This window comes from Salvelinus namaycush, chromosome 1 (genome assembly GCF_016432855.1).
Source record: "Salvelinus namaycush isolate Seneca chromosome 1, SaNama_1.0, whole genome shotgun sequence".
In the NCBI taxonomy this organism is placed as follows: Eukaryota; Metazoa; Chordata; class Actinopteri; order Salmoniformes; family Salmonidae; genus Salvelinus; species Salvelinus namaycush.
Window position 1 is genome coordinate 42,110,908 of NC_052307.1, and position 15,343 is coordinate 42,126,250.

At 43.1% G+C, this 15,343-nt stretch overlaps 1 protein-coding gene across 1 annotated transcript in view; it reads left to right on the top strand.

Moving 5' to 3' along the window:
* The first annotated feature begins 474 nt into the window (after window positions 1-474).
* LOC120044029 (protein FAM189A2-like) overlaps window positions 475-15,343 on the top strand; it is a 55,884-nt gene continuing 41,015 nt past the window's right edge. The window contains exons 1-2 of the mRNA XM_038988624.1: window positions 475-1,004; window positions 5,230-5,286. Coding sequence (XP_038844552.1) covers window positions 708-1,004; window positions 5,230-5,286 — 354 coding nt within the window. The 5' untranslated portion in view covers window positions 475-707. The remainder of the gene's footprint in view (window positions 1,005-5,229; window positions 5,287-15,343) is intronic.

The window sequence follows — 15,343 nt, forward strand, 5'->3', positions numbered from 1 at the left end:
TGGCCAGAGCAAGTAGTCTGGGTAGCCACGCGATTGATTTATGCCATGTTCATTATGATATCTGAGTGTGAGTGACTAACAACGTATATAGGGGGGCTCTGGAGGTTAGGGCCCCTTGGCAAATGCCATGCATGGTAATGTGTAAGGTGTAGATAACTGGCTAGACTAATTGACCAATTTAAACATTTTTCGCTGACATGGGCTAATTGAGTGACTGTCAGTGACTGACATTACAAGAGGAAAAACTGCTGATGCACTGCCAATTTCAAAATTGCATCTTGTCTATTCTACCATTCTAACTCTCAACAGTAAATTGAGACCCTGACTGAGTTCCTAAAAAAGGGTGTTGGGGGCCCCCTAGTAGCTTGGGTCCCTGCCGTTTATGCCCAGGGCCGGGACACTTGGGTCCCTGCCGTTTACGCCCAGACTCCTGCACACGCGCCCCTTCCTGCGCCCTTCTTGTGCCTCTGACAAAAATGTGAAACGCAATCCTAGCCCCTTGTCACAAACAGCAGTTATTTTAAAACTTCAAACTCCGCCACCTCGAGACGACCATGGCAGGAGTAACGACGCTAAGATCGACCAAACCCAACTGACGGATCTCTTCTTTAATTTAGGAATACAACTACAACGATCACCCGCCTCCTCGCGCTGAGTCTCCTCCAGGTTCAGTTGTTTGTTGTTCTCCTCCTGGTCGCGCGTCTCCAATGTCTATACCGGTAGTTCTCCCCGGATCGTGTTACCCTGTAACTAGGGTTTCTTTGGGTTCTCAGTTGGCAGACTTGTCGTTCAGGAGCCGGCCGCCCCGCTGTATATCTAGCTCTCGCATGCCTGGTTCTCAGTCGCAGCTGCTACCAGCGCTTCTCCCCGGCCGCACACTGCTCTCCCTCGGATTACTGCAGCTGGTTCTCGGCTGCTCCATGGTCGCGCTCTCCTTCTCAGCTCTCTCCCTCAGCAGCTCGCCACCAATCCGAAACTCATGCCCTTTCTGGGTCGGATCTTCAGTGAGTAGCCTCAGGTTTATTAACATCTCACACATAATTAATAAGATGGCAGTCATTTTTTTTGACTCCATATTCTTGAGCTATGATAGCTAGTCTACTATATCAACAGGTTGTGTAGTGTTTATCAATTATGCAACTATTACCCAAATCACACTCTGGTTAGGGGATTAGATCATATCCACCAGAACCAAAAGACATGGCAGAGCGCTGGAGTATTTGTCAGCTGTCATGTCCTGGTGTCATATCTAGATGCTGTTTAAGAGTCCAGTGGTATTAGGTGACTTGTGTGCTGACAAGTACATTATTATTATGGGGTGACTTATGTTGGTAGCCCCTACAGTTGGATACTAGCCCATTTATGAGTGAACTGGATTGGAGCACATACTGTACAGTTGAAGTCGGAAGTTTACATACACCTTAGCCAAATACATTTAAACTCAGTTTTTCACAATTCCTGACATTTAATCCTAGTAAAAAATTCCCTGTTTTAGGTCAATTAGGATCACCACTTTATTTTAAGAATATGAAATGTCAGAATAATAGTAGAGTGATTTATTTCAGCGTTTATTTCTTTCATCACATTCCCAGTGGGTCATAAGTTTACATACACTCAATTAGTATTTGGTAGCATTGCCTTTAAATTGTTTAACTTGGGTCAAACATTTCAGGAAGCCTTCCACAAGCTTCCCACAATAAGTTGATATTGATATTGAATGTTTCTTGCTCTAAGGTGTCCATCTTGGATCGAGTCCTAAAAGGCACCCTATTGAATAAATGGCACCCTATTTCCAATTTATTGCTTTACTTTTGACCAAGGCCCATAGAGCTTGCACTGTGTAGGAAATAGGGCCTATTCCTTACATATTGCAAACCCTATGTGCCCTGGTCAAAAGTAGTGCACTAAATTGGGAATAGGGTGCATTGTGGGGTGCAGCCCTGGTATTTCTCCATCTTGGTTTATAAAAAAATTCAATGTAAAAGAAAAATGCTGGTTTCACTTTTATTTAGTTATCACATTATTTCCATGCACCTGCAACAACTCAATGTGCAAGTGCTTTTTAAAAAACATAGTAGTGTAATAAAAGGCCATAATGCATGTTGAGGACCCTCCCTGTTGCCTGAGACTAATCTCCTCTCCGACACATTGATTCTAACCTGGTTTATGGAGAAACCTTATCGCTCTGCCACTTCTGCTTTAAAATCCTCCCCAAACGTAAGAACATGTTATAACACATTTTACAGAGGCCTAGTATGGATTCACTTATATCATTTGTGAAGCATCTATGTAGGCCTTATAAAGGGTACGCAAAGCCTTTCAAGTTGTTGTTCTTTTGAAGTGGGACTGTGCATTGTACAATGACTTTTGTGCATGTTTGGCAGACCATCTCTAAGTCTCTTACACAGGGGTTACATGATTGTCAAGCTACTACAGCTGCTGCTCAGACAATACTGTGGAGGCTGCCAGGGTTGTCAAACCTCAAAATAATGGCCCTGTTAAGTCTTAATCAGTCCAGACCCTGTAACTACCCACTTCAGTTAGAGTATTAGACTAAAAGTGTTTCAGTAGACTATTGGGCCTTTTCAGCTTAATCAGAAACTACCACTGGAGAGAAATCAACCTTTTACGGACACTAATGTTACCACACACTAATGTAACCACACAGTACAATTTGTTTCTGTGTTCTCATGTGGTGGAAAACCCCCTCATAAAGGCAGTCCAATCTCAATATACAAAAGCTTTATTTCAACATGCATTGGAAAACCAAATAAATTTGTTTTTTGTTTTCACAGACATCGTATACAGACCGAGGATGGGTGGGGTGTTTCACATGCCCTTCAAATGAGTCCGGTGCTTCTGCTTATCACCACAGATATTAGGTCCAGACAGAGACAAATCATATCAAGGACATGTCCACTCTCCCACACATCCTGGGATAACAGGAACCATGAACAATTGTTTTACCGAAAGTTAGAAACAGTTATAAAACAGACTACAAAAACTTAAAGGGCAACTTGAAACAATCTTACAGAAACTAAGAGGAACAGGATAACCTATCTCTTCTTCAAGCCATATAAGATAACAAATTACATTTTCCTCTTTGACACCACATTATAGGGGTTTCACATTGATCTATAAGGGCTGGGGTGTTGTAGGCTTCTGTTGGCCTTTGTACAAGTCTGTTTTAATGTCCACTGGCAAATCACTCCTCACCAAAACACAGCAACTCACTCGGCATACACAGCTTTCCTGGAACATGGGTGGGTGTAAGGGAGATAAGGCCTATTGAGCAACTAACTCTAGTTATTGTTAGGAAGTGTGGCGCAATGGCCTACAAAGGAAGCTGAAGGAACCCACCACTCACTGCTTTAGTTCATTATGTCAGACAACGTTCACATAACCTTAGACAACATTCACACAACCTTAAACAACATCCACACACCATGTGTGACTGACCGGCTGGATTCGGTCTTATGTAGCAACGTTTGAAATTGTGTTTTTTACATTGGATAACAGTAGAGACTGTGCTAGAAAATGGTATATCATACACTGCAGTTGAGGAACAAAAGTCCTTCTGCTTTGAAAGTTGATAAACTTGTAACCTCACTTTTGAGAAAATGGCCCTAAAATGTTTTGGTACACCTACTGGAGAGGTCTTCTTAGTCTACACCCATTCAGCATCATTCACACCCTCTTAAGCTTTTAGCCCCACCCAGCTCTTTAGGGATTCACATGTGAGGCCGTGTACTAAACAACCATGTGAGGCCGTGTACTAAAGATTTCAAGACTAAAGGCTGGTTTATGCTACGGGTGTGTTCGTAAATTCAATCTGGAGTGCCAGAGTGCGCTCTGGGCGTTCGTAAACTCAGCGTTGTCAGATTGTCCGTTAGTAAATTCAAAGTGGTTCACTCTCAGAGCGTTCAGAGTGCACACTGGACGCTCTGGCCGAGGAGTAGGGTTGATCCGAGCATTCTGACCTAACAACAGCAGTCAAGCACCCAAGCTAACTGGCTAACATTGGCTAGCTGGCTTGCTACTTCCAGACACAAATGAGTGAACAGCTCACTCTTACCATTTTACTTACCCTAGTAGAGCTGGTTAGGCTGTTTTCATGTTATCCAGAGCGTTGGTGACTGCAACTGTGCTGCTGGCAACAATTTATTTACGCTTTTTTGCCAATGTTTACTGACACCGGCCATATTCAACGGGTGTTGAGCATTCGTAAATTCGCCACTTATTCTGCACTCTGACACACTCAGACGAGTGCTCTGAAAACGGAGTAGATAGCCAGAGCGAATTTACCAGCTACGTCTAGTTGTCGCAGTGACATTATGAACATTCTATTGAAATGGCTTCTTGCATAGTGGAGTATTTTGTTTAGACATGTAGCTAGGTAGCTAACTAGCTAAACAATGAACCATAATCCCAACTCATAACGTTACTACCCTGCATGAATATGCAGGTAGCTAACCAACCAGGTTAAATGTTAACTAGCTAGCTAACATTAGGCTATAACTAGCAATGCAAATGGCTCTGAGATACGGATAATATTACTACACAGATCACATCTGGCTGTGATTGGGAGTCCCATAGGGTGGCACACAATAGGGTGGCACACAATTGACCCAGCGTCGTACGCCTGATAATTGGCGTCTGTACGCCTATGTAGATATTCCATAAAAAAATCAGCCGTCTCCAGCTACAATAGTCATTTACAACATTAACAATGTCTATACTGTATTTCTGATAAATTTGATGTGATTTTATGGACCAAAAAATAGCTTTTCTTTAAAAAACAAGGACATTTCTAAGTGACCCCAAACTTTTGAGCGGTAGTGTATGTGATACGTGGTTGGGATACAACTGTGATATGTGGTTGTCTCGCCTTTCCATCTTGATATGAATGCACTAGCTGTGGGTCGCTCTGGATGGGAGCTGAATGGCTAAATTGTAATGTAAATGTAGTTCTATGTATGTATATTTATGTATATTATGTATTTTATTTGTTGTGTTTCCTGTTTGGACCCAAGGAGGAGTAGCCACTGCCTTGGCAGCAGCTAATTGGGGGTCCTAATAAATACACAATTCTTAAATGGAGACAAAAATGTGTGTGTGTGTGTGTGTGGGGGGGGGGGGGGGGGGGGGGGGTTACTGTCTGTGTATGCACATGGTATACAGTATGTAACATTGCGGATTTCTGTATCTGTTTTTCTTCTTCTTCTCCAGGTGATCCTGTCAGGGATTGTTGGCCTCACAACATGGAGGAGACCCATGCTGCTGCTGGTAGGTGTCACGTTCTGACCTTAGTTCCTTTGTTTTGTCTTTTGTTTTAGTATGGTCAGGGCATGAGTTGGGTGGGTTGTCTATGTTAGTTTTTCTATGATTTTCTATTTCTGTGTTTGGCCTGATATGGTTCTCAATCAGAGACAGGTGTTAGTCGTTGTCTCTAATTGGGAACCATATTTAGGTAGCCTGTTTTCTGTTGGGGTTTGTGGGTGGTTATTTTCAGTCTTTGTGTGTCTGCACCAGACATAACTGTTTTCGGTTGTTTCTTTGTTATTTTGTTATTCAGTGTTCTGTTTTGGTGATTATTAAACATCATGAACACTTACCACGCTGCACCTTGGTCCTCACCTTCTTCCACCGATGACAGCCGTTACAGTAGGTCATATATCACAGAACTGTTCTTTTTATATATGAGAGGGATCTGTACTTGCTTACTGTATGAGGGAACCGACTGTACTACTGTATGAAGGCCAGGGGTATTCAACCATTTTTTCCATATTTTTGTTTGAATATCGCTAGCAACAACAGAATAAACACATTTTGAATTAAGTACCTGCCATTAGCGACTCCTGGTTGGCTAAGTAGGTGGGGGGGAGCAGAGTGCAGGCAGGTTTTTTCCAATTTCAACAGGCCACGCACATTGCTGTCAGGTGTATAAATTTGAGCACACAGCCGCGCAATCTCAATAGACCAACATTGGCAGTAGAATGGCCCGTACTGAAGAGCTCAGTGACGTTCAAGGTGGCACCGTCATAGGTGTTCATCACATTTTTCCCTGCTAGAGCTCCCTGGTCAACTGTAAGTGCTGTTATTGTGAAGTGGAAACGTCTAGGAACAACAACGGCTCAGCCGCAAAGTGGTAGGTCACACAAGCTCACAGAACGGAACTGCCGAGTGCAGATGCGTGTAGTGCGTAAAAATCATCTGTCTTCAGTTGCAACACTAATTACCAAGTTCCAAATTGCCTCTGGAAGCAACGTCAGCACAATAACTATTAGTTGGGAGCTTCATGAAATGGGTTTCCATGGCCGAGCAGCCGCACACAAGCCTAAGATCACCATGCGCAATGCAAAGCGTTGGCTAGAGTCGTGCAAAGCTCGACGCCATTGGACTCTGGAGCAGTGGAAACGCTTTTTCTGGCGTGATGAAACACGCTTCACCATCTGGCAGTCCGATGGACGAATCTGGGTTTGGAGGATGCCACGAGAACACTATCTGCCTGAATGCGTAGTACCAACTGTAAAGTTTGGTGGAGTATGAATAATGGTCTGGCGCTGTTTACCATGGTTTGGGCTAGGCCCCTTAGTTCCAGTGAAGGGACATTTTTGCGCTACAGCATACAAGGACATTCTAGAAAATTCTGTGCTTCCAACTTTGTGGCAACAGTTTGGGAAAGGCCCTTTCCTGTTTCAGCATGGCAATGCCACCGTGCACAAAGCGAGGTCCATACAGAATTTTTTTTTAAAGATTGGTGTGGAAGAACTTGACTGGCTGCACAGAGCCCTGACCTCCACCCATCAAACACCTTTGGGATGAATTGGAACGCCGAATGCGAGCCAGGCCTAATCGCCCAACATCACTGCCCAACCTCACTAATGCTCTTGTGGCTGAATTGAAGCAAGTCCCCACAGCAATGTTCCAACATCTAGTGGAAAGCCTTCCCAGAAGAGTGGAGGCTATTATAGCAGCAAAAGGGGGGGGGCAACTCCATATTAATGCCCATGATTTTGACAAGCATTAGGCTAGACGCATTGAACACACACTATCCATACAACTCTATCAAGTATAGGTCTAATCAATGTAAACTGAATATTAATATGCCAATAATAATGATTTATTTAATTCATAGAGGGCTTTTAATTAGGTTGTAGACTATTTTACCTCATGCCTGTCATTGCTTTCCACCACTATCAACACCTCTTCTGGTTCCAGCTGCGTCAGTGTACATGGCACAGAGCGATGGCGCGGAGTCTCGTACCTTGGACAAAACATCCATAAAGCATTTGACGGCATCCTGTGCTTGCACAGCATCAATTCTTCTTTTATGCAGGTGTGCAAAAAGAATGTCCACTCGGAGCATTATGTGCTGGAACAAATCAAGGGAAAAAAGAAAATCCTTTAACATCGTCGAGAATCCCTTGGCTTCCCTGTCAGTGATGTTGTCAAAGTCATCAGAGGCAAGAATGGTTTCTAAGCACTCCAATAGTTCACCTTTATTTTCATGCACAGTGTTTACAACACGGCTCTGGAAATTCCAGCGCACTGTGCTGTCCAACACATTTATTTTGTTGGATCGTGAGAAGCAGGTTGAGCGCCTCCTTAAATCTGAGAAAAATACACAAGCCTGTGTAACTGCTGATGCTGCTGCTTGTTGCATCACCAAATTTATTTGGTGTGCATAACAGTAGAGAAAGTGGGCATTCGGGTATATGTCTTGAATTTTCTTAAAAACGCCACCAGTTGAACCGCGCATCACGCTTGCCCCATCATATGTTTGACCAATATGATTTATCTTGTCTGCTTCTTGCTCTGGAAAAAGTAGGCCCAGATTTTCAAGGAGAGCCCTGCTGATGGTGTCTGCATTGGTGCCTCCTTCCAATTTCACAAATCCCCAATATCTCTCTTGCACAGTTTTGGCTGCGTCAATGTAGCGGCAAATGATGACGAGCTTACAGTGCATCACATAGGTTGTCTCATTCGCTTGTATGGACATAAAGTCAGTGTTCTGTAACTCCTGTACAATGTGCTCTTGCATTGTGGAGAGCATACAGTCTAGTAGCTCGTGGGACGTGCCTTTAAAAACCGTAGCTGTGTCCAAGTGCTCTTTCATTGCAGTGTCCAGCGATGACACAAAATCAACAAGTCACCTAAACACTCCTGGGTTCTCGGATTCTTGTGTTTTATCGTGTCCCCTTAGTGTTAGCTCAAATGCACCAAAGAATTTGACTCAGTCAATTAGCTTAGATAAAATGTGGTGATTTTTTTCACAAAGTGTTGCGAGCTGGGCAGCCAAACAGCCATGTTTTTTTTCGTACCAGGTCCACGAGAAGGTTTGATTGAGCATATTGCCTCCCTCTGTCTTTCGACAATTGCTGGATGAAGATATCTGGTTTATCAAAAAAGGTAGGTGCGTGGATCAGAAAATCAGTCAGTATCTGGTGTGGCCACCATTTGCCAATCAACAGTGCTGCCTTATGCAGCACTGTTGATTGTGGCCTGTGGAATGCTGTCCGACTCCTCTTCAATGGCTGTGCAAAGTTACTGGATATTGGCGGGAACTGGAACACACTGTTGTACAGGTTGATCCAGAGCATCCCAACATGCTCAATGGGTGACATGTCTGGTGATATGCAGACCATGGAAGAACTGGTACATTTTCAGCTTCCAGGAATTGTGTACAGATCCTTGTGACATGGGGCCGTGCATTGTACATCATGCTGAAACATGAGGTGATGACGTCGGATGAATGGCATAACAATGGGCCTCAGGATCTCATCACAGTGTCTTGGTGCATTCAAATTGCCATCGATAAAATGCAACTGTGTTAGTTGTCCGTAGTTTATGCCTGCCAATGCCATAAACCTACTGCCACCAAGGGGCTCTCTGTTCACAACGTTGACATCAGCAAACCACTCGCCCACACGACGCAATACACGCTGTCTGCCATCTGCCCGGTACAGTTGAAACCGGGATTCATCCGTGAAGAGCACACTTCTCCAGCGTAGCAGTAGCCATCGAAGGTTAGCATTTGCCCACTGAATTCGGTTACGATGCCGAACTGCAGTCAGGTCAAGACCCTGGTGAGGACGACAAGTGTGTAGATGAACTTCCCTGATACAGTTTCTGCAGGAGTTCTTCGGTGGTGCAAACCCACAGTTTCATCAGCTGTCCGGGTGGCTGGTCTCAGACTATCCAGAAGGTGAAGAAGCCGGATGTGGAGGTCCTGGGCTGGCAGGGTTACACGTGGTCTGTAGTTGTGAAGCCGATTGGACGTACTGCCAAATTCTCTAAATTGCAAGCTCCCTCAAAACTTCAGACATATGTGGCATTGTGTTGTGTGACAAAACTTCCCATTTTAGAGTGGCCTTTTATTGTCCCCAGCACAAGGTGCACCTGTGTAAAGATCATGCTTTTTAATCAGCTTCTTGATACGCCAAACCTGTCAGGTGGATGGATTATCTTGGCAAAGGAGAAGTGGTCATTAACAGGGATGTAAACAAATTTCTGCATTGAATTTGAAAAAAAAAGGTTGTGCGTGTGAAAATGTCTGATATTTTATTTCAGCTCATGAAAAATGCGACTAACACTACATGTTGTGTTTATATCTTTGTTCAGTATATATATATTTTTTTAAATCTGCTCTTTTCATTTTTTTTCCCACAGGTGAGGTGCCACCCCTAACGCCCTAATTAGCAGGCCGCCATTGATACCTACTACAGTAGAAAAGAGCGGAATATCTTATTTTTAATGATGTCAACTTTATTTATCAACTCCTAATATTGAGCTAATTACAGTCATTGGAGCGTATTACACTCACTGGAGTATCTGACATACAGTGGTTATTCCTTTAAAAGTTGCGTCATATTGCAGCACAGCTTGCAGGCTGCCACAAAATTCTAACATGTCAGTCATTGTTGCCATTAATGCAAGTTAGTGCTAGTTTGAACACCAGGGGGCATCCTTGAGAAGCATTTGACAGTTTTTAAATATTGGCTGTTAGGGTGGCACATTTTGGGGAATTTTCAGAGGTGGAAACTTTCCATGGGAATTAATATTAATACCATTTAACTGTAGATGTTTTTTGCATTGGATATATTTACCATATATGGAGACAGAAACAAACCTTTTACCTTATCATAAGTAGGCATAATTGCAAATCATTAAATCCTTCCAATATATATATTTTTTAATGAAATAAAAAATAAAATAAAATTATGAAATGACACATCAAAAGAAAGAGAATATTGAATGATCCCCAATATCCATCACATCTCCCAAAAACATTTTTAACATACCTCTGTAAAATGATAGTGTTTGAGCTAAAGCTTTGGTTGTCTTCCTCCCAGGCTTGCATGTCTTCTCCCTGGACCTCTTCAATGTCCACATCTTGAACATCAGACTCTGAGGCCTCATCTTCACTGTCACTTTCCAACCTTGTTGAGGATGGCTCATTGTCAGGCTCAGAAAGCCTCAAATTTGCCCGGATGGCCACCAATTTTTCAACCCTTTTATTGGTCAGCCTGTTGCGTGCTTTGGTGTGTGTGTTCCCAAACAATGACCAGTTGCGCTCTGAGGCTGCTGATGTTGGTGGGAGGATGATGGAGGCAACAGGGGAAAGATCCTCAGATCCACAAAGTCCCTTCCACCAGGTGGCTGATGAGATATGTTGGCACGACTGCCATATTGCATCTCCATCCCAAAGCCCTTGATTGGAAGTGTACTTCGCCAGACTGCCAAGAACCTTGCCCTCATCCTGGCCAAGGTGGCGAGACATGGTAGTGATGACACCATAGGCCTTTTTGATCTCTGCACCAGACAGGATGCTCTTGCCAGCATACTTGGGGTCCAACATGTACGTTGCGGCGTGTATAGGCTTCAGACAGAAGTCTTCATGCTTTTTGATGCATTTCAGAACTGCAGAATCTGAACATCAGACAGGATGGCATTGTCTCCCGCAATCCATGCAATAGCCATAGGTTTCAGGAGTTTCAGGCTGCTTACCACTCTCTCCCAAAATATATCATCCAGGAGAATCCTCTTGATGGGGCTGTCTATATCAGCAGACTGTGATATGGGCATTTCCTGGAGAGACTCCTTCCCTTCCAGGAGATGGTCAAACATGATGACAACACCACCCCAACGGGTGTTGCTGGGCAGCTTCAATGTGGTGCTCTTATTCTTCTCACTTTGCTTGGTGAGGTAGATTCCTGCTATAACTTGATGACCCTTCACATACCTAACCATTTCCTTGGCTCTTTTGTAGAGTGTATCCATTGTTTTCAGTGTCATGATGTCCTTGAGGAGCAGATTCAATGAATGAGCAGCACAGCCAATGGGTGTGATGTGAGGGTAGGACTCCTCCACTTTAGACCAAGCAGCCTTCATGTTCGCAGCATTGTCTGTCGCCAGTGGAAATACCTTCTGTGGTCCAAGGTCATTGATGACTGCCTTCAGCTCATCTGCAATGTAGAGACCAGTGTGTCTGTTGTCCCGTGTGTCTGTGCTCTTGTAGAGTACTGGTTGAGGGGTGGAGATGTAGTTAATTATTCCTTACCCACGAACATTCGACCACCCATCAGAGATGATTGCAAAACAGTCTGCTTTCTATATGATTTGCTTGACCTTCACTTGAACTCTGCATCCAGAAAATGAGTTGATCAAGCTTGTCTGGTTGGAGGGGTTTTTTGCTGGGTGAAGAACATTCAGAAATCTCTTCCAATACACATTGCCTGTGAGCATCAGAGGTGAACTAGCTGCATACACAGCTCGAGCAAGACATTCATCAGCATTTCTCTGACTACGTTCCTCCATTGAGTCAAAAAAACTTCTGATTACAGGAAGACCATGAGCTGTTGATATCGATGAGGTGTCTGATTCATCATTTTCACCTCGAATAGAGGTAGAGGGACTTTTGTCAGAGGTTGTGAGTGCTGAGGGAATTTTATGCACTTGGCCAGATGATTCTGCATCTTTGTTGCATTCTTCACATATGATTTGGCACAGTATTTGCAAATGTACACAGCTTTTCCTTCAACATTAGCTGCAGTGAAATGTCTCCACACAGATAGCGCCCGTGGCATTTTCCTTTAAAGATTAGTAAAACAAAAAAGATTTTTAAAACACACATAATTCAATGTACAGATAAATAGTTAAGCAGTTAGATTAAACAACTCCTTTGTAATATAAATGTTTTTTAAAAATGAAACATGAATTAACACCTAGTTAGCAGGCTCAAGCAAGCTAAAACCCATATGGTAGCAAAAACTAACTAGCAGAAATTGTTAACAAGTTAGAAATGATTTAAACACACTTTGCTGTAGGTTACTATTTACTAGTTAATCATGTATATCATATAAACTATATTCACCCCACCCAGTATTGTAATCAAAACTTACCAGAAACCATGTAGTCCTTGGCTCAGACAGTGTAGTAGTGTGGGCTCAATATCATCTCATTAGTGTGCAAGATCTTGAGAATCAGCTGTACATGTGATGGAAGAGTGCACTGCACATGCGATGAAAGAATGCACTGTGCATGCAGAGGGTTGCAATTCCATTGAATTGGGGATAGTGTTACACGGAGTGGAACAGGGGAATCCAAGAGCAGACTCATACGAGGAGACTGGAATTGAAGTAACCAAGGTATTTATTGAAACACGGGGGGGAAGATGGAGTGCAGGTCAGGGGAAGCTCAGGCGGGTTGCAGGAAACCAGATGCGGAGGCTGAGGCTGGAGCGAGAGGGTTTGGGACAGGGTAAGCAGGTCCGGAGGGGAATCCAAGGAACTAGTAGAGTGGGAAATCCAGGACAGAGTAGCAGGATGACGAGACATGGGACTGGAGACAGGGACCAGAGACAGATCGGGCAGAACTGTAGCGGAGAGGAAAACAGCGTCAGGCAAGGAAAATAGGCACATCAGGATCTGAATAGTAGCAAACGGCTAGAAACATTGACTGAGCAGAGATTACTTTCTGGCAGCGCGGAAGTAGCAGGGCTGAGTATTAGTAGAGGTCTTGATTATGGAACAGGTTGCAGCTGGTGGGGATCTGCTCTGACTCCAGCACACCTGTCTCTGCCCACACAATCACTCACACACACACACACACACAGAGAGAGAGAGGAAAATAACACTGTGGGAGGCGGCAGGTCAAGGAGATACAGGATGAGCAGTAGAGGGCGTTGCAGGAGCAGATGTGACAGTTTAACTAAAATATGCCACAAGATCTAGAATTGCCATGTGTATCCCACAAAAAAGGTTCACAGTTATAAGCTAACTTTTTTTATTAAATTGAGCAAAATTCCCAATTTTCTTGAAAGTTTTCGACTATATGGGATCAACATTTTTTTTAAATTTAGCTTAATTTACTTGATAAATATGATCGTGTTTCTATTCCATGAAAAACGAAAATATTTTTTTTACTGTAGCTGTTTTTAGCGTAACTTACTTATTGGCATAAAGGCCTACTTCAATATACAGTATATCATTCAATCATTCATACATTTGTGCATGTCATCACACAGCATACAAGTCATCCATGTCTTTAAATACAGTCAAGCATTTTAGTTATAAAACGAAATAACAAAGGGAGCTTTGAATAATTATACAATCAATAAACCGCCACGTTGGCTAAAGCGATTTAATTCATGAATGCATTGACTGTTTTTAATATTGGCTGTACTAGAGAATTGAAAACCTTTTTTTGTTAGAACAGACTATATGGGATTGATTTTTCAAAATGTATCTAAATTTGATTCATGTGATATCATCTTGTTTCTGTTCCATGAAAAACAAAAATGCATTTTTTACTGTAGCTGTTTTTAGCGTAACTTACTTATTGGCATAAAGGCCTACTTCAATATACAGTATATCAATCAATCATACATTAATTTGTGCATGTCAATCAATACAAGTCATCCATGTCTTTAAATACAGTCAAGCATTTTAGTTGTTTAAACTAATAGCAAAGGGAGCGTGAAAAAGCACCCGCAAGTACCAGTCACGGCAAATGGCAAATGCCTCTGCCTGCTGGTAAGCTTTCTTGACTTGACATACAGTGCATTCAGAAAGTATTCAGACCCCTTACTTTTTTCCACATTTTGTTATGTTACAGCCTTATTCTGAAATTGATCTTTTTTTCTCATCAATCTACACACAATGACAAAGCTAAAACAGGTTTTTAGAAATGTTTGTAAATGTATTAAAAATAAAAAACAGAAAGTATTTACATAAGTATTCAGACCCTTTGCTATGAGATTCGGAATTGAGCTCAGGTGCATCCTGTTTCCATTCATCATGCTTCAGATGTTTCTACAACTTGATTGGAGTCCACCAGTGGAAAATGCAATTGATTGGACATGATTTGGAAAGGCACACACCTGTCTATATAAGGTCCCAGAGTTGACAGTGCATGTCAGAGTAAAAACCAAGCCATGAGGTTGAAGGAATTGTCCGTAGAGCTCAGAGACAGGATTGTGTCGAGGCACAGATCTGGGGAAGGGTACCAAAACATTTCTGCTGCATTGAAAGTCCACAAGAACACAGTGGCCTCCATCATTCTTAAATGTATTTAGTTTGGAACCTCCAAGACCCTTCCTAGAGCTGGCCACCCGGCCAAGCAGCAGCTAATGGAGATCCATAATAGATACAAATACAGCCCGCTTGGAGTTTGCCAAAAGGCACCTAAAGGACTCAGACCATGAGAAACAAGATTCTCTAGTCTGAGGAAACCAAGATTGAACTCTTTGGTCTGAATGCCAAGCGCCACGTCTGGGGGAAATCTGGCACCAAACCTACGGTGAAGCATGCAGCATCATGCTGTGGGGATGTTTTTCAGCGGCAGGGACTAGGAGACTAGTCAGGATCGAGGGAAAGATGAATGGAGCGAAAACATTCTCCAGAGTACTCTGGCCCTCAGACTGGGGTGAAGGTTCACCTTCCAACAGGACAACAACCCTAAGCACACAGCCAAGACAACGCAGGAGTGGCTTCGGGACAAGTCTCTGAATGTCCTTGAGTGGCCCAGCCAGGACCCGATCGAACATCTCTGGAGAGACCTGAAAATAGCTGTGCAGCGACACTCCCCATCCAACCTGACAGAGCTTGAGAGGATCTGTAGAGAAGAATGGGAGAGACTCTCCAAATACAGGAGAGGTCATCTCAGACTCAGCTGGATGGCCATGCCAGAAAGCACCAAATCAGCAACAAGAATGTTGAGCGTCGATATGCTCATCTATTTGATCTTGAAGCATCACTGTCTGTTTGCTTATTTTAATTATTCATTATCCCCATTTCACAAGCAGGTTAATCATGTTTATTATTGTTTCGGGTACTGGTTA